The sequence below is a fragment of the Triturus cristatus genome, chromosome 10 (genome assembly GCF_964204655.1).
Source record: "Triturus cristatus chromosome 10, aTriCri1.1, whole genome shotgun sequence".
Classification (NCBI taxonomy): Eukaryota; Metazoa; Chordata; class Amphibia; order Caudata; family Salamandridae; genus Triturus; species Triturus cristatus.
This window is the reverse complement of record NC_140593.1, coordinates 505,768,883-505,792,013: the sequence shown is the minus strand read 5'-3', so window position 1 is coordinate 505,792,013 and position 23,131 is coordinate 505,768,883. Positions and strand designations below refer to the sequence as shown.

Sequence of the window (23,131 nt, the reverse complement as noted above, 5' to 3'; positions counted from 1 at the left end):
TCCAGTGTTGAATCTAGGTATCCAGCACTGAGTAAGAAAAGTAACGTACAAAGTAACTTACCTGTAATTTACTGAAAAAGCCTATTCATTCCAATGTACTGTATTTGCTGTGTTGCTACCTGCTGCATCCCCTGTAAATCAAAGTACAATTTCTATTGCATTTTCACACTGTTCTATATCCATTAACTTATTACTGAAAGTATTTAATGCTTACCTGTACCAGGCTTGCTTGGTTCTAAAAATAAAGAACAGCATATTTTTATACAAACACAATTGGCCTAGAGTTCAGTTCTTGAGTGTGTGAATTCATTTGCTGACCGAGTGTATACATCAAATGCTTAACACTGTTCTCTGATACTGCCTTACTGCTCGACCACTCTACCACAAATGCAGAGTAAGGTTCTATCTAACTTTAACCTCTGCCTACCTCTGGGGTCACTTGGTCTCTATACACACTCTACCTCATTTTGGTGTAGTGTGTATATATAGAGCCAGTTTCCTACAGTCACTTCCTAAGATTTGCCTTGCAGTAACGTGGAAGAATAGACCTGTTAAGTAGACACTACTGCCTGGATTCAGCAGTTCTAAACGACACAGCGGTGGGTCATCTATGCCACTAAGGTGAGCCACCCCTGTCTACCCCCCTATTTCTTCTGCTGTACCACATTTCCATAGTGAACTATTTGCTTGTTTAACGCTTAAAGAAATGTATCCCGTAATGGTTATTTTTATGATTATGGTTGTCATTTTGGTTAGTGATGTCTTGCTGAATTTGAGGCATATTCTTGTTAAGCTGGTCAAGACTATGGTAAAATGTGCTACTCAGCTGCTTGCTATTCTTATTCCTGCATGTGAATCTATGAAAGTTCCAATACTGGAGTAAGAAATAAGTTACATACCTGTAACTATAGTTCTCCAGTATTGGAAGCTTTCATAGATTCACATTCAACTCCCCGTCCTCCCCAGGTGAAGCTCACCTTTGTCTATCTCAGTATATTAACTTTAGCACTAGTGTGCGATAATCTGAGGTACTGAGCTTCTCTCTGGAGTGTTCTAGAGGGTGATTCATGCTGATTGGTTAAGGCAGATTTTGGTCTCCTTTTAATAAGGACTATTTAGGTTAGTAAACTAAGATCTAGGCCTTTTTTTAGTTCATACCGATCAGTGTACTACTATTAGTTTAAGGTACCGGGGACTCCCATCATGACGATTGGGAATGATTCAAGCGTATGAATCTGAGAAAGCTTTCAAACATGGAGAACTGTAGTTACATGTAAGTAACTTATTTCTTCTACTTCTGTTGAATAAAATGCTTCTACAGATTTTTGGGCTGCCAGTTTTCATATATCCCACTCGTTGCTCAATTCCGTCTTCTAATTTGAACCATTCAAGATTAAGTAAACAGCAGTGCTGCTGGTGCCAAGCGAATGGAGTTGTTTGGTGTTGGTCACTCCATAGGTGCAGAGGGCACTGAGATGGTGTCCTATGCAACTGCATCTGATCCCAAGTTTATTAGGGAGCCCCATTCTAGTGGGTTTCAGAGGAATCCCAATCAGAGTGGAGATGACCTCTTCAAAAGACCGAAAAAAACTAAATTGCACTAGGTAACTTGCTCATACAGGTCATCTCTCTGTAGTGGGTTATTTTCCAAGAAAAAAGGGTGATAAAAACCTCCCAGACTGCTTGGCCCACATTGAAACTGAAGAATGATTAAAATCCTAACCTCTGTTTCAGAGCACACTGGTAAGGCCAACAGGTTATTTTTACGCATTGGGACAGCCGCACTCCCAAATGTTTATTTATTGAGTTTTATATAGCGCTGGCTAGAACCGGAAGTATCTGAGCGCTTTACAAGAGGAAGAAACATTGTTTCAGACCATGGTTACAAAGTTACATCAGTTACTGGAGCGTAGTTACAGGAATTACTTGGGTACAAAAGCATAGCATAATCATGAGGTAAAAAATAGGCAAAGGGAGAGAAGATTAGGGGAGAGAGGGAAGGAATAGGGGAGGAAGACTGAGAATAATGGAGGGAGAGGAGGGTGTAGGAGGCACAACGGGGAGACGAGGAAAAACAGTGTCCGACGTCCGGCCGTGTAGGTTACGGCCGAGGGGTGAACCCGAGCCAAACTCCTCTATAGCTGTGTGGGACAGCTCCACCGGTCATCGGCCAAAGGTTGCTCGGGCACCGCAGTACATACAGAAAGGTTATAGTTTCCGCCTAGGGGGGCATAATCCAAAAGTTCCATCGAGCGTGCCGGTCATGGTGTACGGTGCTGTGCTCTCAGCGGTAATGGGATAAAAATACAGGCCTCCGCTGTGTTTGACTCCCTTGTCACTGTGGACTCTCTCAGAGGGGTCTCTGAGACTCCAGGATATAAATGCTGGAACCCTCCCCAACAAGGGAAGGAGTGCTTTGAAAAGGGGCCCACTCATGGTGGCCATTATTAGGAAATTAGTGTGTCAGATGTCCCCAGTGGCGGCCATCTTAGATGCCTCCTTGTCTATGCCTCACTGGCCTTGGGGAGAGCAGGTAGGTGCACTCCAGCCCAGGGAAGATCCGCCCTGATACAGCTCTCGTCCGTTTGGCGGTGGGGGGAAGCAGCTCTCTCGTCTCGGCGTGGTAGTTGACCCCTGTCGACTGGAGTATAGACTTTTTTGAATTCCGGTTGGTTCTGATCAGAAATCGCATAAGCCCCTTCCTCTTTTTTTGATGCTGCCTGAGATCATTTCTATTGTGAACCCTCGTCCGTCTGCAGTATAGGAGTTTGTAAACTCCTCTTGGTTCTGATCAGCTATCGCATAGGTCCCTCCCTCTTCTTTGATGAGGTCTGAGATCATTTCTAATGTGAACTCTTCTCTCCTTTTCTGCTCTTCCTTGGGTTTACTCTGCTGTAAATGCAGCAACTGCTCCATACCTGGAAAGCTGCCTCTCCACTCCCTCTGGAAACATCCAAGAAAGAGATGTGATGCTGGTTGGTCAGTAGGAAAAGTGTTGGAGGACTTATTGGGATGGGACCCTGCATGACTACTTTCCTCAAATCATCAATTCAGTGTAGTTTTTTAATTTCAAAGTTCTTTGGGCAATCGAATGGGAAATGTCATTTTTCTGGGAAATGTCTTCTTTCTGACCCACTACATATTGCTGTCAGTGCAAAATATACATCTTCTCCAGACCTTACCCTGGATGTTTGCTGTTCAATTTTGAGCCATCTACACCAAATTTGTCAAATGATGTACTTGCCTGAGTGATTTTTAGGGAAAGCTTAGTGTAGAATGTTGTTCTTTTTTTAAACAAATGTAATAAGCCTCCTAAAAAAGTGTGCATTGAAACTTGTGCTTCAGCCTTGCCCAGAAACTGCTAACTGCCTCTCTGGTGGAGATAGATAGGCAGAGAACCAATTTTATATTTTATTTGTGCTAAAACTAAATATAAAAAATAAAAATATAAACCAATTTGGAATTGATGGTTCTCCAGTCCAGCTGCAAACTTTACAAAGTTGACACTTTCATAATCCAGATTGTAGCCAAATTTGTATTTGATGTATATTCAATGTGGTCTGTTTTTTCTTTTCTAGAGGACCCATTTGATGACTTTTTTGGGAACCGGAGAGGTCCGAGAGGACATCGAAACCGAGCAGGGGGACAATTTCTTTCTGCCTTTGGTGGATTTCCTGCTTTTGGAACTGGGTTTTCCCCCTTTGACACAGGTATTGTTTGCCATAAACACTTAATAAGAGTATGCTAAACTGATGAATAGACTATCATGTGCTACGATAAAACTAGTTAAATTGTAGGTGCCCCAAGTATGAAGTGACTCATTCCAGTTTCTTAGGTTATACTTTTTTGCAGCGTTCCTGTGCTTTGTAAATTGGAAGCAATATAATTTGTGAAGTTGTGTGGAAGAAGTGGACATACCTGTCGGTGTGTTATGGTATCTGCTTTGTTAAGAGAACAACCTGATAATGATTTGGCAGAAGCTTATCTCCATTACATCTTTCTGGAAAGGTTTCCAACCAATTTCCCAGGAATTCAAATATAGAAATTGTAAGGCAGTGCGTCTTTTTGTATGGTCACCCTTAGGCTTTGGGATTGATGCTGCTGGGGTTTTGACTTTTGAGTGTATTGATGCTTGCTAATCAGACCTCCGTGCCTGACCGCAAAATGTGGATGTTAAATTTGGTATACGCAATTGGCCTAGGCCAAAGTCCCTGGTATATAGTACCTAGGGCATGTATGTTAGAGGGTAACTCCAGCGATTGCAGCAATGGTTGTGCCACCCTGGGTGGTACACAGGTAAAACAAATCTCCCAGTCCGCCATTGCAGGCTGGAAGAGCAGTTATAAACTTCTAGCCTGACTTTGCCATTTAAAGGTATGGCAAAGCCAAACCTGCCTCTGCAGTATGTGGGCCCCTACCCATCTTCAGGTTGCCATATATAAAAAATACAACCGACCTAGAGACTGCATAGACACTGTAGAGACTTTAAGATGGGCCTGGGAACGACTACGCATTAGAGCTGGACTGGAGATGTTATTTCTCCAGGATTGGGGTGTCTTTCATATATTCACATGCTTGAATATTCCCCGTCGTCGGAGTGGGAGTACCACGGTAAATAATATAGCAATATATACAGTCATAATATATATATATATATACACATACGTAATCATATAAAAACAGAGATATAAATAGGTGATAAGTATCAAGAATGTCCCTATATGAAATCTCCATAGAGATACATTAAGAGAGAAAAAAGACATTCGCAGTCTATCTCTGTCATTATGTTGGTCTAAACTACAGCCAATCAGGCGCCAGCTCCTCTCTATGAACCTTCTCCTCCGAGCTCCTCACCTCAGATTTTCTACCGCACGTCGTGTGAAAGGGAGTCTCCCTGAGCTCTGCTCAGTTTTTTCTCTTCAGCGTGTCTTCAAGTAAGAAGTCTCTGTTTAGACCTTGTCCTTCTTGTGGAAAGCTACGTTTATATTCGGAAGATCCACACAGTAAGTGTATTTACTGTCTTTACCCTGACCATGAAGTGGGTAAATGTAAAATCTGTAGAACTTTTTCTACAAAAACTCTTAAAGACCGGGAAGGCCGTCTCTTGTTGTGGCTCCAGAGACTGAAAGATAAGGATGAAGTGGTTTCTGAAGTAGAAAGCTTTACTTCTGGCCGTTCCCACACAGCCTCAAAACGCAGTAGTGTACAAGATCTACCTTCTCCTTTCCTTAAGAAGAAGAAAATGTGTCTGTCTATGACATCCGCCATGTCTTCTTCCATGGCTACTGCGATATCACCCACGAGACATAGTTCTCAGGCTGCTGAGGCATCGACTTCCCAGTTTTCTGTCAAAAAATTGGCTTCATCGTCGACGAGAATTCCGACAACGAAATCCGCCGTTTCCTGCTCGTCGACGGTGACGGACGACGACGGCGTCAGCATCAAAGTCGTCGACAATCGTTGTCGACGATTATCAGTACTATAAAGACTGTGTCATCAGTGTTACCTATTGCATCGTCGTCGTCGACGAAGAAGGAAAAGATCTCGTCGACGCTACCATCGTCGTCGTCATCGAAGACTGCAAAATCTGCCTCGTCGACGCTTACGTCGTCGATTGATTCGTCGACGAGTGCTCCGTCGACGAAGAAAAAGAAGACCTCGTCGTCGTTCCCGTCGTCGACGACTCCGTCGACGACGATCCCATCGACGATAGTTTCGTCGACGATAGTTCCTTCGATGCTGGTTCCGTCGACGCTGGTACCGTCGACGTTGATTTAGTCGACGGTTCCGTCTACGGTTCAGTCTACGAAGATGTCGACAGTGGCCTCTGTACTTCCGACCCCGTCGACTGCAATCTCGTCGGTGAAAATAAAGATTAAGAGGACAACTTCTGCGCAGAGGTCAATGAATACACAATTTTCTTCCGCGTCCTCAGCGACTACTTCGTCCTTTGCCGCTGTACCTTTGTTGCCATTGCCACCAAGTAGTCGTCAGGATATGTTAGGTGAGGTCATACCTTTGGATGATTCCCAACTTCCTTCACCTTTTGTTCGCAACTGATTCAGATCAAGAGTCAGGAGAAGGTGTACCTGAATCGTTCGGTACAGCACACAGTCCATCGGATTTGATAATAAAATGCCAGGATGAAAGTAGTGAGGATGAGGAACGGTTTTATCAGGAAGAAATTCCTACGGAAGGACAGACTGCGACGTTACCATTGTCGCTTATTACAAATCTTCAACTCATGTTGGATGATTATAATCGGCGTTTTCCTTTATCACCACAAGAGTCTGTAGTTCCTGCTGTTCCAGTGGTACCAACACCTGTGTCGGAGCCAGTGCCAGTTTCAGTTCCGCTGAGACAATAATCAGCTCGGACATTAACTCATCATGACAGTGATGAGGAAGTTCCTCAAGACAAGGAAGATGGTGAGATCCTGGATGATGGTGGCGATGGTGGTGATGATGATGATGATGATATGGCGGAGTGGGATCACTACCATGCCCAGACACCATCTCCCTCTCCGGTAGTACCTGGAGACTCACCACCGGTTGACATTGCAAGTTTTCACCAGTTGATGGATAGAGCGGCCCAATGGTTCAAATTAACAACGGAACATAAAGAAGAGGATTGTTTTCTGTATGATTTTAAAAATCAACCTTTCAAACAGACACATACAATCCCTATTATCGAGTTCATTTGGGATGAAGGTAAAAAGATAATGAAGACACCAAATAGCCTTCCGGCACAGGTACCTAGGTTGGAGAAAAAGTATAAGTCGCCAGTAGGAGCTCCAGCGTGCCTAACTGGTCAGTCAAAACCAGATTCTGTAATTACACAGGCAGCGCAACGTCGGGCTAGAAACCCTGTATCTACAATCACTGCACCACCTGATCGTGATGCACGTCACTTGGATGCCATAGGGCGAACATTTTCATCGATGGCTTCCACCAATGTAAGAGCGGCTAATGCCTTAGCCATTTTAGGTCGGTACGACCGTCAAATATGGGCGGATATATCGGCTTTAGTTGAAAAGTTACCTGAGGCATCTAGGGCTGAAGCTGTGAAGCTTCTTCAAGAGGGAGAGAGTGCATCTGCAGAAATAATTGACTGTGCAGTGGACATCGCTAGTACAGGTTTCCGTCAACTCGCTGGAGCGGCGGTATTGCGCAGGTAAGGTTGGTTGCGCTCAACATCTTTTTTCGCCAGGAGGTGAAGGCAAAAATATTGGATATGGCATACGACGGAGAATCTTTATTCGGAGACCATGTGGATGAAGCTCTCCAATCAATCAAAAAAGATACAGAGACTGCTCGCTCTAGGTACATTGCAATTTAGAAAACAGCCATTTCGGGGTGCACGCGGATGCGGCACCTCCTATAATTTTCGGAGAGGAAGCAATCAATACCGACCATACAACCAGGGTTCCAACCGTTATACCTACAATCAGCAGCAGTCCTCTCAGCAGCAGTCTTCCAAGACTTAGAGGAAAATCCTCGTACAGAGGTTCCACTCCTAAAAGACAATGACTTGTGTCAGTCCCAGAAAATTGGAGGTCGAATCTCACTGTGCTGTTCTCAATGTGCTGTTCTCAATGGTCCTCCATAACAAAGGACCGTTGGGTTCTGGACAATGTAGAAAAAGGTCACACGTTAGAGTTCATCGAATTTCCCCCACCCACACCACCTACCGGCCACCGCCGGCTCATATCAAAGAACTTTTTCATCAAGTTCAACTTTTAATATGCAAGGGAGCCATAGAGGTGGTACCAAGATCTCAAAGAGGGAAAGGATTTTATTCCCGATTCTTCCTTATCACCAAGAAGAACGGGGAATGGAGGCCAATACTAGATCTAAGGGCTCTCAACAAGTATTTAAAGAAGCAATCCTTTCGTATGTTGACGCTTGTCGAGATCTTGCGATTACTCTCACAGGGAGATTTCATGGCGACAATCGACCTCCAAGACGCATATTTTCATATCCCCATACTACATCGACATCGGAAATTTCTATGCTTTTGAGTGGGTCGAAAGGATTTCCAGTTCAAGGTGTTACCATTCGGTCTACGATCTGCCCCTCGAGTGTTCACGAAAGTACTCGCTCCTGTGGTAGCTTTCCTACGTCTCCAGGGTGTTCAAATCTTCCCATATCTGGACGACTGTCTCCTAAAATCACAATCGGAAATTCAACTTCTACGGGACACACGTCTTTGTCGAGGTGTTTCGCTCCTTAGGACTATCCATAAATTCCATGAAGTCCCATCTACAACCTTCTCATCGCAGGGAATTTCTAGGAGCAACATTGGATACAGTGTCAACGAAGGCGTTTCTCTCCCAAGACCGTCTTCAAAGGATTCTTCGAGTGGTGTCCATTATACGATCAAAAAGGTCAGTTTCTGTAAGACTATTAAAGTCATTTGTAGGGATGGCGTCATCGTGCATTGCCTTGATCCCTCATTGCAGACTAAAGACACGCCCCATCCAGGAGGAACTAGACATCCAATGGCGTCAAGTTACTGGTTCGTTCAACGACGTTGTAAACGTCACAGACCGTATGGATTCGGCACTCAAATGGTGGACACAACCATTAAATATAACAAAAGGAATTTCATTTCTGTCGGTAGTGCCAGACATGACAATAACAGACGCCTCTCTAGAAGGATGGGGTGCTCATCTGGAGGATTTGTCAGTAAAGGGAAAGTGGACGATGTGTCAAAAAACCTGGCACATCAACAGGTTGGAACTCATGGCTATATTTCTAGCTCTCAAGTCGTTCCTTCCTTTAATCCAAGGAGAAACGGTCCTAATACAGACGGACAACACAACCTGCATGCACTATATAAACAAGCAGGGTGGAACGAAATCTCCGAAACTGTCTCGACTAGCTCAGTCGATCTGGGATTGGTCTCTCGACCATCGCATCACGATTGCAGCAGTTCATCTACCAGGGGTATCCAACATCCTAGCGGATTCCCTGAGCAGGTCCTCCTCGTCGACCCACGAATGGGAGTTACATCAGCCAACTCTAGAGATGATATTTCGACGATGGGGTCGTCCACAGCTGGATCTTTTTGCCACACCAGAGAACCGGAAATGCCGCGAATATGCAAGCTGGCATCCCCATCAAGGGTCACGGGGCAATGCCCTTTTGATGAACTGGTACAATCTGTTTGCCTACACTTTTCCCCCAATCCCTCTCGTACCTCGTGTCCTGTGGAAGATGCGGAGGCAGCCCTGACATCTGTTATGTTATGTTAGTCATTTTTATAAGGCGCGCAGCTGCCCCAGCCAAGGGGCGTCCCGGCGCCTGATCAGGTACCACAACACAACAAATCGATGCTGGGAAGGAGAGGAAGGAATCAGTCAGCAGTTGGGAACAAAAAAGTTTTTATGGCGCGCCTAAAAGAAGTAAGGCTGTTCAGGGCTCGAATATGGACAGGGAGAGAATTCCATAATCCTGCCGCTAATACTCGAAAGGAGCGACCTCCCATCCTACTCAGTCTAAACCGTGTATTGGCCGCCAGATGGAGAAATTCCGATCTAAGAGACCGCGTAGGAACATAGGAGGAAACCAGCTTAGCGAGGGCTGGAGGAGAGGAAAGCTTCAAGATTTTAAATGTCAGGCAGAGAGCCTTAAATTTAATTCTCTGTCTGACCGGCAGCCAGTGGAGAGAGGTCAAAACTGCAGAGACAGAGCACTGTCTAGGAAGGCCAACGATGGCTCGCGCCGCGGCATTCTGCACCCTTTGCAATCTAGTAGCCTCCGCCTGATTCACTCCGAGCAGCAGCGCACTCCCATAGTCCAGCCGAGAAAGAATGGAGGCTTGGACCACCAGTTGCCGAGTAGGGGGGTCGAAGAATTTGAGGACCGGTCTCAGCCCTCGCAGAATACCATAACAGGTAGCTGCAACCTTCTTCGTGTGGCTGGTGAAGGAGAGTGTAGGATCCAGCCAGACCCCCAAGTTCTTAACTTCGGCAGCTGGGATGGGAGTCACCCCCCATTCTGGAGGCCACCACTGGTCTCCCCAGAGCTCCGCCTGCTTTCCTAAGATCAGGACCTCGGTTTTTTTTGGCATTTAACTGCAGACAGTTAGTTTGCATCCAATTTGCCACGGCTATGAGTCCTGCATGGAATCTGGGAGCGTTCACCTCGGGATCACCGCTGAGTGTCACCGCCAGCTGCGTGTCGTCGGCATACGATGTCATGGTTAAGCCACATTGTCTGACGAGTGCAGCCAGCGGTTTCACATATAGGTTGAACAGAGTGGGGCTCAACGCAGAGCCCTGCGGAACCCCCAGCCCCAGTGGATGGAAAGAGGACTGACAAGGTGGAATAGCCACTTTAAAAAACCGGTCCGTGAGGAAAGAGCGAAACCATTGGAGAGCAATCCCCTCAATTCCCACTCCCTCCAAGCGCCGGATCAGAATGTCGTGAGACACCGTGTCAAACGCGGCGCTCAGATCTAACAGGAGGAGCGCCGCTGTCTGCCCAGCATCCAGCACCGTTCGCAAGTGCTCGGTCATAAAGAGCAGTGCAGTTTCGGTGCTGTGTTGTGCACGAAAACCATTCTGGCTCTGGTCTAGAATGTTATTTCGAGAAAGGTGGGCGGACAAGATGGAGTTCACATGTGCCTCAGTAACCTTGGCGGTCCAGGGCAGGAGGGAGATGGGACGGTAGTTTTCTGGTAATAGGGGGTCAAGGTTAGGCTTCTTTAAAATTGGGCTGACCACTGCCTGCTTCCAGGAAGAAGGGTAAAGAAAAACAAGGAGAGGAGTAGAGAGGTACCACTCAGCGAGTGGTGGAGGTGGATACTTCCTCCCAGTCAGTTGTACATAAACAAAGGGATCCACCCACGAGTACAAGAGATCACTCGATTACTCAATATGTATCCCACGGTCGTGGAGAATACACATTAGTTGTTTAAATACCCCTCACACACCAAAAGGGCCCTTGGTGTCATGCTTCATCATAGGGGTCTTCCTGCCCCTCTACGGGACAGGGCGTGCTACGACCTACGTTTACGCGGGAGCACTGTTGTTGGTGAGACAGCTATGTGTGATGCGGGGGTGTGAGAGGAAGGGTCAGGAGTGAATAAGGAGTGATTTAAAAAATACCTGGCTCTCAGGTCTAGGAAAATTTATTCTGCCGGTCGAGCTGGTATTATTAAAAGGTGGGGTAAGGAGGGTGTAAGCCTCAATGAGCTATATCTCCTAGTGGTGTCGACATGTTTCGAAGCTTCCCCATGCTTCTTCGTCAGGACCTTACGGATCCCTTCCTGTCACTAACTGTGTTGTGTTTATAACAAAGATTGTGAGAAAAATGATATGTAAAAGGAAGTAAATAGCCTCCACCATATCAATGCCTTAATAGGTCTTACATAGTCCTATTAACTTGCTAACAGGAGATAAGTAACCTCATGAGCTCGTGAACCGAGTGGTGGGCGTGCCAAGTAGGCTACTTACGACTCCAGGGATCAATGTCCCGCCAAATCAACCACCCCGGTCGGCTCTGTCGACCGGCAGAATAAATTTTCCTAGACCTGAGAGCCAGGTAATTTTTAATTACTCTCTCCAATTGTTCCACATTCAGCAGATTGCCCAGGGGCTGCGCCTCCAAGATCTTATAAAACTCCTCCAGTTTGAGCTTATGCCAATTTCTTTTAAGGATCAGTCTATCCACAGGTTTAAATTGTGGGTCATCTATAGGACATGAAACTTTAACCAGCAGATGGTCAGTCCAGCCTACCACCATCGGGTCAGAGACCCTAGCCCGCTCCAGTGTGGTAAAGAAGGGGTCAAGGATATGACCTCCTATGTGGGTAGGGGAGGTAACTAGTTGGATCATTTGCATGGCTTCAAGGTCCGCTAGCAAGGTATTAATAGGTGCTGATGACCCCTGATCAAAATGGATATTGAGGTCGCCTACGATGTTAAAATTGGCACATCTCGGAGCTAAAGAGCTAACCACGTCAGCAAGAGCGGCCTTGAAGACAGTGTCCTTCCCTGGCGGGCGGTAGATAAGCATACCGCTAAGTGTAAACTGATGACTGAAGGCTACCTTAAAAGAAGCGCTCTCACACGCTGGTAAGTCAAGAGCTTTCCATTCAGCCGGGAAGTAAGATTTTATCACCATAGCTATGCCACCCCCTCTAGAAGTGCGATTAAGAGTGAACACTGTGTAGTTGGAAGGGAATGCCAGATTGATTATTGCAGTGTCCGCATCCTGAAGCCAAGTCTCAGTGAGGAAGATGAGGTCAGGAGAGTCCTTTCCGATCATGTCACGTAAGGACTGATGGTGCTTGACAACGATCTCACGTTCAGACTCCAGATGCTAAGCACACGCTTAGACATATTAGTACGTGTATTTGGGGCATTCCTTTCCACAGAGCGCACCCCAGTATCGAGTGACAAACTGCCACAGGCACATTCATAAGGACCCGACAACGGGTGCACAGGATCATGAACACACACCGTGAGCCTCTCTCCAATAGAAAGCAGAGCGGCGCGATTGTACCTGAGCGTCAAGGTATTCTGCATGATGGTAAGATGACTAAATGCCAGAGTCCAGGCCCCGCTCACGCTTCCTCGACGCGGACGAGCGCAGACGGGCAGGACTCTGGCACGACTCCGGCTAAGCGACGGCGTCCCGCTGCGCGGGAGAGGACGACTTTAAGTAGGCGTCACAATGAAGAGCTCGAGCGTCGGGACGCTCCAAGATGGCGCCCGCCTAAATGTCCACTAACCCAAGCCAAGATGGCGCCCACAAGAGTCCAACCCCGGGACCCGGACCCGCCAAACGGCGGTGCACTTTCCAAAAATTAAATGCAGGTAAGGGGACGAGTACCCAGGCAGAATAGTAGTAAAAGCCAGGGAGAATCCAAGCAAAATAACGAAAATACAAAACTGGTAGTTTTAAAAACACAGCGCGACATGCGCTAATGCAGCATCTAATCTACTTCTCATAGCCCCACGATGGCCTCGACAGGCATGGTTTTCGGAATTACTCCTACTTCCCCAATGCGAACCATTCCTGCTACATCCCCGTGCAGATCTACTTACAATGAGCAAGGGGAACATTTGTCATCCGAATCCCTCATCACTGAGCTTATCTGCTTGGAACCTGAGCACTGTGAATTTGCCCATCTAGACATTCCACAGGACTGTAGAGACATCTTGGCTCAGGCGAGGGCTCCTTCTACGGTGAAGACGTACAAGTTAAAGTGGAGGAGATTCTGCCATTGGTGTGCATCTACTGGGGTTCATCCAATTCACTCTACACCAGAACAATTGCTACTGTTCTTCTTACAATTGGCTAAGTCCGGACTTTCTCATGCAACCTTGAAAATATTTCTGGCGGCAATTTCTCGTTTCCGTCAAGATGGTTCAACTTCCCTTTGTTCTTCAAGGATAATGCATCAATTCTTCAAAGGGTTGTTTCGTAAATTTCCACATGTTAGACGCCCTCCTCCATTGTGGCACCTTAACATCGTGTTGGCACAATTAATGAGACCACCGTTTGAACCAATACATAAAGTCGATTTGAAGTATCTGACATGGAAGGTGGCTCTTCTTCTAGCACTAACGTCTTCATGTCGCGTCCGTGATATTCACGCTTTTACAATAAATCCTCCTTTCCTACAGTTCAAACCAGATTCTGTAGTATTGCGCACTAATCCAACATTCTTGCCGAAGGTGCCTTCAGACTTTCATATTAACGAACCAGTCATTTTAAAAACTTTCTTTGCTAATCCTCAAACTCCTGCGGAGCAAAAGTTACATTCCCTGGATGTGAAACGATGTTTAAAGTTCTACATCAGCAGAACAGCTTCTTTTCGAAGATCTGATCAACTCTTCATAGCTTATGGACGGTTTCACAAGGGGCGTCCAGTTACAAAACCAACTATTGCACGTTGGGTTTCAGCAGCCATCGTCTTGTGCCATCAAAGGGCGAACAAGCCTTTGCAGTCACCAGGGAGGGCTCACTCCACTAGAGCAATGTCCTCCTCAACTGCCTTATTTGCTGGAGTGCCTTTACATCAAATCTGCAGAGCAGCTACATGGTCGAGCAGACTTACTTTTACAAGACACTACTGCTTGGCGACTTTAAACGAAGAGGATGCTGCAGTTGGGCAGGCAGTGCTTCGCAATCTTTTTAAATAAGGTGAGCCTCTTCCTTCCCTCCTCCGTATTGTTTCCATTTACCGTTGAATAATGGTTCATTTGCACTTGTATAGATATTGAATAATATCATATATATAAGGATGTTGATTGTCATTACGATTTCAGTTTCTTATGATTATGGAAACAATGCTAATTGTTACTGCTAGCTATTCTATATTCAAGCATGTGAATCTATGAAAGATACCCCAATACTGGAGAAGAACAATTGTTACTTACCTGTAAACAGGTGGTTCTCCAGTATTGGTGTCTTTCATAGATTCACATGCGACCCTCCCTCCTCCCTTCAGAGGCTCTCTTCTCCTCATACACTCTAAAGTCACTCTGGTGCTACGACAATCTGAGGTGAGGAGCTCTGAGGAGAAGGTTCATAGAGAGGAGCTGGCGCCTGATTGGCTGTAGTTTGGACCAACATAATGACAGAGATAGACTGCGAATGTCTTTTTTCTCTCTTCATGTATCTCTATGGAGATTTCATATAGGGACATTCTTGATACTTATCACCTATTTATATCTCTGTTTTTATATGATTACGTATGTATATATATATATATATTATGACTGTATATATTGCTATATTATTTACCGTGGGACTCCCACTCCGACGACGGGGAATATTCAAGCATGTGAATCTATGAAAGACACCAATACTGGAGAACCACCTGTTTACAGGTAAGTAACAATTGTTCATACGCTCCGTCAATCCCCCTGCCCTATAACCCACAGATCCCGGCCATGGGCGATAAGGGAAGCAAGACATTGGTATCATCCATGGGGCTTGAAACATTTGCAGATTTGTACCCTGAGGGTGAGTTTCGTTCTCCACCAGAGATAGGCATGGATAACTCGAAGTACTTTGCACAACTTTGTCTTTATTTGAGAATTAGAGCCACATGCAGACAGTTGCACTCCTCATTTCCAACATCCCCCACGCAATTGCCAGCCCTAGAACAATTGTTAAATACAACCAGCCCCTGTAGACTCATTACAGGGCTATATAGCTCTATGCAAACCACATCACCCATAGTCATCCCCAAGGCTCAACATGACTGGAATACCGAACTAAACGAGCAGGTGACAGATGAACAGTGGGCTTTTTGCTGTGGCCAGTTTCAGGTACTTTCACCCACTTGAAAGTTGAGATTAATACACTTTAAATATATACATCGGTTCTACAGAACCCCTAGTCAGCTTCATCGTATGGTACTGAGAGGAGATTCTAGATGTTGGAGATATGGCTACGCTCCTGCCACCTTTTTGCACATGGCCTGGAGTTGTCCACCTTGCGCCAATTACTGGATTGCTAGATTTAATAAGATTCATGATATTTTAGGGACATCGCATGAGCACGAATCCGTTAATAGGCCTACTTGCACCGTAAACTGCATGCTTAGTTACTCCTCATGACCAAACGTAGAGTATCCATACAGTGGGGGGAATCGAGGGCCCCTGCCGTTAAGACTTGGGTTACAGACGTCACATTCTGCCACATGCAACTGACGACCTTTTGGGAACTAATGCCTACGGCCTCTAGACCGAAGAATATATGGGACCCATTTTTGGACTGGTTACATCTACCCCTGCTCCCCCAGAGGTGACTGACGTTGAAGTACCATTCGGAGGATCTCCCTAGAGCTGTTAGGGCGGGTCTGTTTGCGCCATCTAGATATTTGACTTAGTGTGCTGTTCTGTAGGGTGTAGTTGACAAAGCGATTCAAGCAGCTAAATCTGTTGTCATTCACTCTTGGGGTGAACCAACCAGAAGTGCGTCATATATGATCAGATGAACAAAGTTATATTGTTAACCTGGTACCGAACGGCTATGATTGTAGATTGCTGTTTCCTGTTTGTGTTCATTTCATTTTCATCTCTGACTGGCTGTGCGTGTGTTCAGATCATTCTGATTTATATGACGCTCTATTTTAATAATGTGAGATGTTTGTATTTTTTGAAAATGCTAATAAACAAAATTATAATAAAAAATGAGCAAAACTACGATTAAGAGTACAATATACTTTTACTTTAAAAATTACTAATACCTGCCTCCCCAGCCATTCCTTTGCCTTTGGAGACCTGGAATGATCTGAACTGTCGCATTTTCAGACGAGAGAGATTGTTAGTATTGGCTTTTGCAGCGATGACAGGGGCGATGGGTGGTGCAAGCGGCAGTAGCCTCCTGGTCAGGGCCCTGGCACTTATTATTTTACAAATTAAGCACTGTGCCAACTCCAGATACTGTGTTTTTTGTATCATTTTTACTACATCTGCCGTGATACGCTGGTTCTCAAAGTCAGCGTTTTCTTTGTGCAGTATTCCAATAAAACGTTTTGAAATTAAAAAAAAATAAAATAAAAAAAAATCACTTGCCATAATTACAGGATCCTGAAAGTCCAATAGGTTGGAGGAGATTATTTTTAAGGGCTCAGGACCATCGCAATTTGGACCATAGTAGCCGACTAGTGTTACTGGGTTGCCCATTAATATTATCTTCAGAATGACCCATCTACCACTTGAATTCACTAAGGAGCTGATTACATGAGCCTTACCTTGCAGCTTAATTATAATCGCCACTCCACTTTTGCACTCTAATCCATGCAGATAATATGCCCGACCCACTTTAGTTTTTAGGTTTCGCAGACCTGCGTTGCAGCGCGCATGCGCTGCTCGCTCTGCGAGGCTTCTTGTAATCGAGCGGATTTCAGAAGTGAAGTGTAGGCTCGCCCCTTCTTTCCATTGGCTTGCGTCATAGTGCATGCTAAACGTTGGCTTTCCATTGTAAGTGAGGCATTTTAGTCAATCATTGTTACTGCCCTGTCTCCTTTAGGCCCCGCCCACCCGGACTGGATCGTTTGTTTGCAGCGTTGGACTGTCTCCTTTATTAGTGCGAAGCACTATTTTGTTTATTCGGCTTTGGCAATGGCGGCCAGCTGACGTGACTCCGCATGCACAGACAGGCAGGAAACTAAGCACAAGAGCAGTAGCATCGCGTCAGTGTACAGATGTGGATTCGAACCAATACTAGTTTCAGTTTATAGTGAAGTGTCATTCCCCACATAGCTGGATCGCACATCCTGACACCAGCGTGGCGCTAGATCAGCCTTTGAAATTTGCCCGAGTGAAGATGGGAGTGTTTGAGAGCTCCCCTTAAGCTATTCGGCTGCTAGAAACCAATGATCCTCAACTCAAACCAGCATGCCCACTTCCACCACGGCCCTTTGTGTGCATTGTGCGCTGCAGAACGAGGTAGGCTTTCATCGCCTGGCTTTGCTTGTTTATTTTTAGTATTCAGCTTGCACTGAGACTGCATACCTCTGCAGTGCCTCCTCGTATCTCCCACAGCCCCTCCTGCTCTCCTTTGGACCACCCGTCCTCGCGATCTGTCACTGGCTTGTTATATATACCACAACGGAAAGATAAGCATAAACGGCAACCACCTAAACTACCCCGCCCCGTCTTGTCCCGTATCAGTTGGATCAACATCCTGTGATTATGGGCAAATCACTGGAGGTCAAAAGAAAAAAAAAAAGAGTAACGTCACTGGTGTTCATGTAAAGCACTCCGAACACCTTCGTGTTGATTTTGCGCTATTTACAATTGTAAAAAAAAATAGTGGACGTTTGTAAATTAGGTAATCCGCTTCTTCACAAAATTCCAGTTTAAGGCAGTAGACTGCCTATGTAATTGTTTGATATTTTTTAGAGACATTGCACGCGAAGAAATAATTAGCCTTGCACCTAAATGCGTCACGTGGCAGAGTACCTTTATATTTTCAAAAAATATTTTTATGTCCCTGCAGCAAGAGCAAGGATGGGCTTCTGCAGTAACTATCCCGATGTGATCTATATGAACGCCTGTGGCGGGAGGTCATTTCAACAAATAAATGCTCTCCCTGCTCTGCACAGATTACCTGCTTTCATCTCCGGGGAATACAACAGAAAAAAAAAACGTCTGCGCAGAGGGGCGGTACTGCGCCATTGCCTCACAAGTAACCGGTATTCCCCACTGCATGAAAGGCGGCCTTTAATACCTCACAGAGGTCCCGTCTTTCCGAGGTCACACACTCCTTAACCACCAGAGTGAGGCAAACTTTGTACCTCAGTTTGGCCCTCTGGGCTCACCTTTCCCTCCTCCACACTTTCAGAGGACACATGTTTTTCTTAGAAAGGCACATCTAATCTGAAGGGGTCTACGTATCCTCTCTTTATCACCCAGCATACCCAATGTCGGAAAACTACCTACCCCAGAAACAGTGCCAGCTAAAATATTAACACTCACTCCTATCACTTTTTTAAAAACAATGTATATAACGGGCGTTGAGCGCATTTGCGAGAGTTTAAGCTATTGGCATTGTGAATGACACTGCCTTTTATTCATCTGTTTTAAAACGCATAAATAAAAGGCATTGTCATTTACAATGCCAATAGCTTAAACTCTCGTAAATGCGAGACCTATTGCATTGCAAATGCTGGTTTAAATATTGCCATACATTCATTTTTGATCAAGTGAGTTTCTTGAAGAATAATTATCTGCGCGGGAGAGTCTGTCAAATATTGTAAAGATTTTGCCCTTCACCTTTTTGCTTGTAAACCATTAACATTCCAAGAGAGGAACCAAATCCATACTTTAAGTTCTTTTTGTTTGGTGTGATGGAAAGTGGCCCCCGGAACACATCATTAGTGCACACATACCGATTTCACCAACTTAACTGAGGTAAAAGACAAATTAAAAAAAATATTTCCCTACATGCTCCCCACCTCGTGCACCCAACCCCCCCACCCCCAACTTCCCACCCTGTAGACCCCAAACCACTATATATCTGGTCTTGATGTTAGTCCTGATTGCTGTGTCTGGGAACCCCCCCACCACAGCAACCTCTAGTTTGCAAGAAGTGTAACCGCTTGACTTTCAAGTATTTTTATAATATCCTCTCCTTTCTACATTTTAAGTATTTTAGATTTAAAAAAAAATGTAAACACCCCCCTACATAACACACCTCTCCCCGCTTTAACACTGGTTCCGAGTTGGAGAGCGAACTAAAAGAAGAAAGAATGAAAGGAAGCAAGAAAACAAGAGAGCCTCAACAATTTCAACAGTCTCCTTTTTTTTTTTTATCCTTTCTAAGACTTCTTCCGCTTCTTGCTTGCTCCTTATATTGTGCATCTTATTCTTGTGCATTACCTTTAAGGAGGCGGGGAACTTAAGTTGGGCTACTGCTCCTAGCTTTTTTAACTTGTCAAGTTTTTTTTCCCCCAGCTCCCATTGCCTGTCTAGGGTTGCACGTGAAAGATCAGATCTTATTTCAAAGGAAAAATCTTTCCCCTTAAGTGACTGTTTTCAAGGCTATAGACAGATTTTTTCTTTTAGGGAGTACGTGTCGAAGTTGACTAGGATATTCCGATGTTTAGCTTTGTTGGGGTTCTTTCTGAAAGGATCTCTATGGACACTTTGGATGTCTTTACTCAGATCACCTTCGGTCTTAGGCCGAATGTGGCTCACGGCGCTCAGCTGTAGACCCGCTACAGCATATTGCTGGTAGTGCGGGAATGGGTGCCACGGACGTGCAGCGGTCGACTCACACGGCGGCCGCCATGTTTTCCACCAGTAACTTGTTACATTAAGCTCACTTTCATTCTCAAGTTGAAATTAATGTAACATGTTTTGGTGTGTAAATTTTACAAAGTTGCTGTTTAAGAGGACTACTCCATACCTATTTTATCCGTTTTCACCTCACTGTGCACTACCCGGCCCACACACCCGCACGCACCTTACGGTTGCTTCTTCAAAATATCCCCGACAAAGAGCCCCGGTTTCGGGAGCCCGTTAGGCATTGCAGCGCCGGCCTGACGAGAGGCAACCACCCTATGATGAAGCATGTCACCTCTCGGGGTGTGTGAGGACATCATGAAGAAAGACTTGTCTTCCCCCCACGTTCACACAGGAACTGCACACCTTCTCTAAATCCTGTTCGATATTACGGTCATTTACAGTGGTCATTTGCCCGCAGGAGTAGAGTATGGGCTTGCTATTCGATTCAGTGCTTAGGACTATTGATGAGGCTCCCCTGGAAGAGAAGATGTTACTTACCTGTAATCCTAGTTCTCTTCCATGGGTATCCTCATCAAAGTCATAACCTCCCCACCCACCTCCCCTGGCAAATGATCCAGAATGATGTCATCTCTTTGTGCCCTGACCTCCGGGTCTCCGCAATGAACAACTGACCTGTCACCCCTGAGGCATGATGGGAAGCTGGGGTTCAAGGCTGCCTCAAAGGCCAGTTTTTGATGTTTTACATTTGCTTTCATTTTCCATGTTAAGTTTCCAATGCAGCTTATGGGCTAACGATGCCTGTTTTTTCTTTGCAGGACTACTTTTCTGGTATATATTAAAGTCAGTTCAAGTGTCTCTTGAGCCTCCTGGTTTGTTTGTGTATGTTGCAAAGACAAGGTCTCAGAGCATTGCTTAGCCTTGTGTTTTTTCTGGGAGGCTGCATTGTTTGGTGAAAAAATTATGTGTGTGTATATATAGAACTGTGTATTTGTGGTGTTTGTGTGTGTATATATATATATATATGTATGTGTGTGTGTATATATATGTTTTCATATATAATTTTCATATATTTTCTGGGGTCGCCGTGCATGGGTGGGAATATTTAGTGCTGGGGGAATATTGGCTACTATCCTACACTCCCCTAACGCCCCTAAATGTAGTATTTAGGGGAGCCCCTGGCCCCAGAGAAGCAGATCCTGATGACCTAACAAGAGCGGACACCAAAGAGCCAGAGAAGCAGATGACCTGGTACCAACCCTGCTTGCCTGTCTGCATCCCTTGCCGAAAACAGTGCCAAAGCTGACTCGTCCTGCAGCTGAGACTCCAGAAACGTGGGAGCACTGCCTGCCTTTGAAAAAGACTCGAGGCCTTCCGGGACTAGTGGGCCAGTTCTAAAGATTCTCCAAAAGAGAAGTCTCTTAAGGTCTCTGGAACCGCCAAACCCCAACACACTAAGCCGCCACTGCACCAGTCTCCTCCGGCCCGAGCTGAAGTGGGCCACTGGTGCCAAAAATTTTGCCCATCCCTCTAGAGCTCGATTTCATTGTAGTTTCACCCCCCCAGGACTCCCCAACGTCGCCTGCAGCCTAAACCCCTAACCCCCCCCCCCTCCCCCCTCCCCCCCACCCGCGACTTGTACCCGGCTGCCCTTGTGCCACTGGTGGTGGGAGTACTGTTGGTGCTGCCTTGGACCTTGCCCTCCACTCACCTTAATTTCTTGGGTGTACTATACCCGTTTGCAGTATCTGTATTTCCTTCCATAGGATAACATTGCATAACTCAGAAATTGCACTTCTTAAAGTGAATTTTTTTTTATATTTAAGAACATACTTACCTGAACGATTTGTCTCTGATGCCTAAATGTATATAAAGATACTTGGTATTTTTATAAATTGGTGTGTGTGGGAAGCTGGCTCTGTATATGGTATGCCCACTATGTGGTTATACTGTGCACAGAGTTAAGGGGATCCTCAAAAGTTTACAGGGCTCAATGTAAAACCCAGAATTCTCTATTAGTGGTAATGTGGGCAAGCAGCCTTAGGCCTAACACAGAGGAGTGTAAGACATTTATTTAGCAACATTGACCAATAATGGACACACAACTTAAAAAGGAGATCCATATCAATTTTCTAAAAATATCCTTTGTATTTTATTTTAAGACCAAGATCTTCGTAATAAGGTAAGTATGTTTTTAAATAAAAATACTTTTCACTTCTAAAAATCGACACTTGAATATTTTCTGGAAAGTTTAATGTTATCCTATGGGGAAACCAAAATAGCGGTTATACAGGTAGTAATACATTTACAACTCCAGTCTTTGGGACCAAAGGTCAGCAAGGGTCCGGTCAGTACCCAAACTGCACCACCAGCGGCACAGGGGCGGCCAGGTGCAGAGGGCAAAGCCTTTGTTCGGCCCGAGGCATTTCATGAGAGACTTTGGGGTGCCTGGACCCACACTGCTTGCAGGTAAGTAGATCGGTTGCATAGTCCAAGCTGTGGGGGTTAGGTCAAGCACAGGCAGGCCACAAAGCAGCACTAAACATAGACCAGCAGCCGCACAGGGGCTGCCGGGTGCAAAAACAGAATTGTGCGCCCAATGCTTTTCAGTGGAGTTTTCTTCTTTTGAAAACAGGCTGCAGGCGTGGCACTGGAGGTTGCAGGCGGGAGACCAACGACAGCAGAGGAAAGTAGAGATGTAGGGGCACAGTCTGTTCAGCTCACCAAGGCCCAGTGGCTTCGTGTGCAGGGATGCCTTTCAACGTCTAAGTATTCTCACTGAAGCCGGTTACAGTCGGGGGTGGGGGGACCTCTGGATTCACACTGCAGGTGCAGCCATGGAGATCAGGAGAGGTCTGCCAACACTGACAGGAGGTCAGGATCGCTTGGGAAACTTCACTGCACAGGTGGGCCACGGGCTTCAGGTACAGAGTGGGCACGGATCGCGGGTCCAGCTGGGTCCAGAGCCTTAGGATTAATTTTCTTCTTTTACTTAAGTGATGCACCTTGCACTAATCCAGGCAACCCTTATGGTGATTTTAGTGGTCTTTGATAACCATAGACCGCTCTCAAAGTGGTAGCTGTGAAGAGCAGCCTTCAGGCTTATCTTGAAGGAGTGTTAAGCAGCTTGTTTTCCCATTTAGTCAGTAGTGTGAGTTAAATGGAAAAGAACCACACAGTGTTTATATAAAAATGCTTCTGTTTATTACAGAACACAAACTAACACATTGGTATATCTCCTTCCTGGAGATATTAATACAATACACCAAAATACTTCAAATGCAATCATGTAAGTAGCACAAAATACAGTGGTCGCCATGGGGAGACCAAACCATATACTAATAGTGGAATGCGAACTGCAAAGGAGGACGGGACTCGGACAAGAGGAGCCGGAAACACAAGGAACTACCC

The 23,131-nt window shown here is 45.5% G+C and overlaps 1 protein-coding gene across 9 annotated transcripts in view; it reads left to right on the top strand.

The window, feature by feature from the left end:
- DNAJB6 (DnaJ heat shock protein family (Hsp40) member B6) overlaps window positions 1-23,131 on the top strand; it is a 387,002-nt gene that overhangs the window by 107,687 nt on the left and 256,184 nt on the right. For all 9 annotated transcript variants that reach the window (XM_085631965.1, XM_085631956.1, XM_085631958.1 and 6 more), the window contains one exon: window positions 3,579-3,710. In XM_085631965.1, coding sequence (XP_085488091.1) covers window positions 3,579-3,710 — 132 coding nt within the window. The remainder of the gene's footprint in view (window positions 1-3,578; window positions 3,711-23,131) is intronic.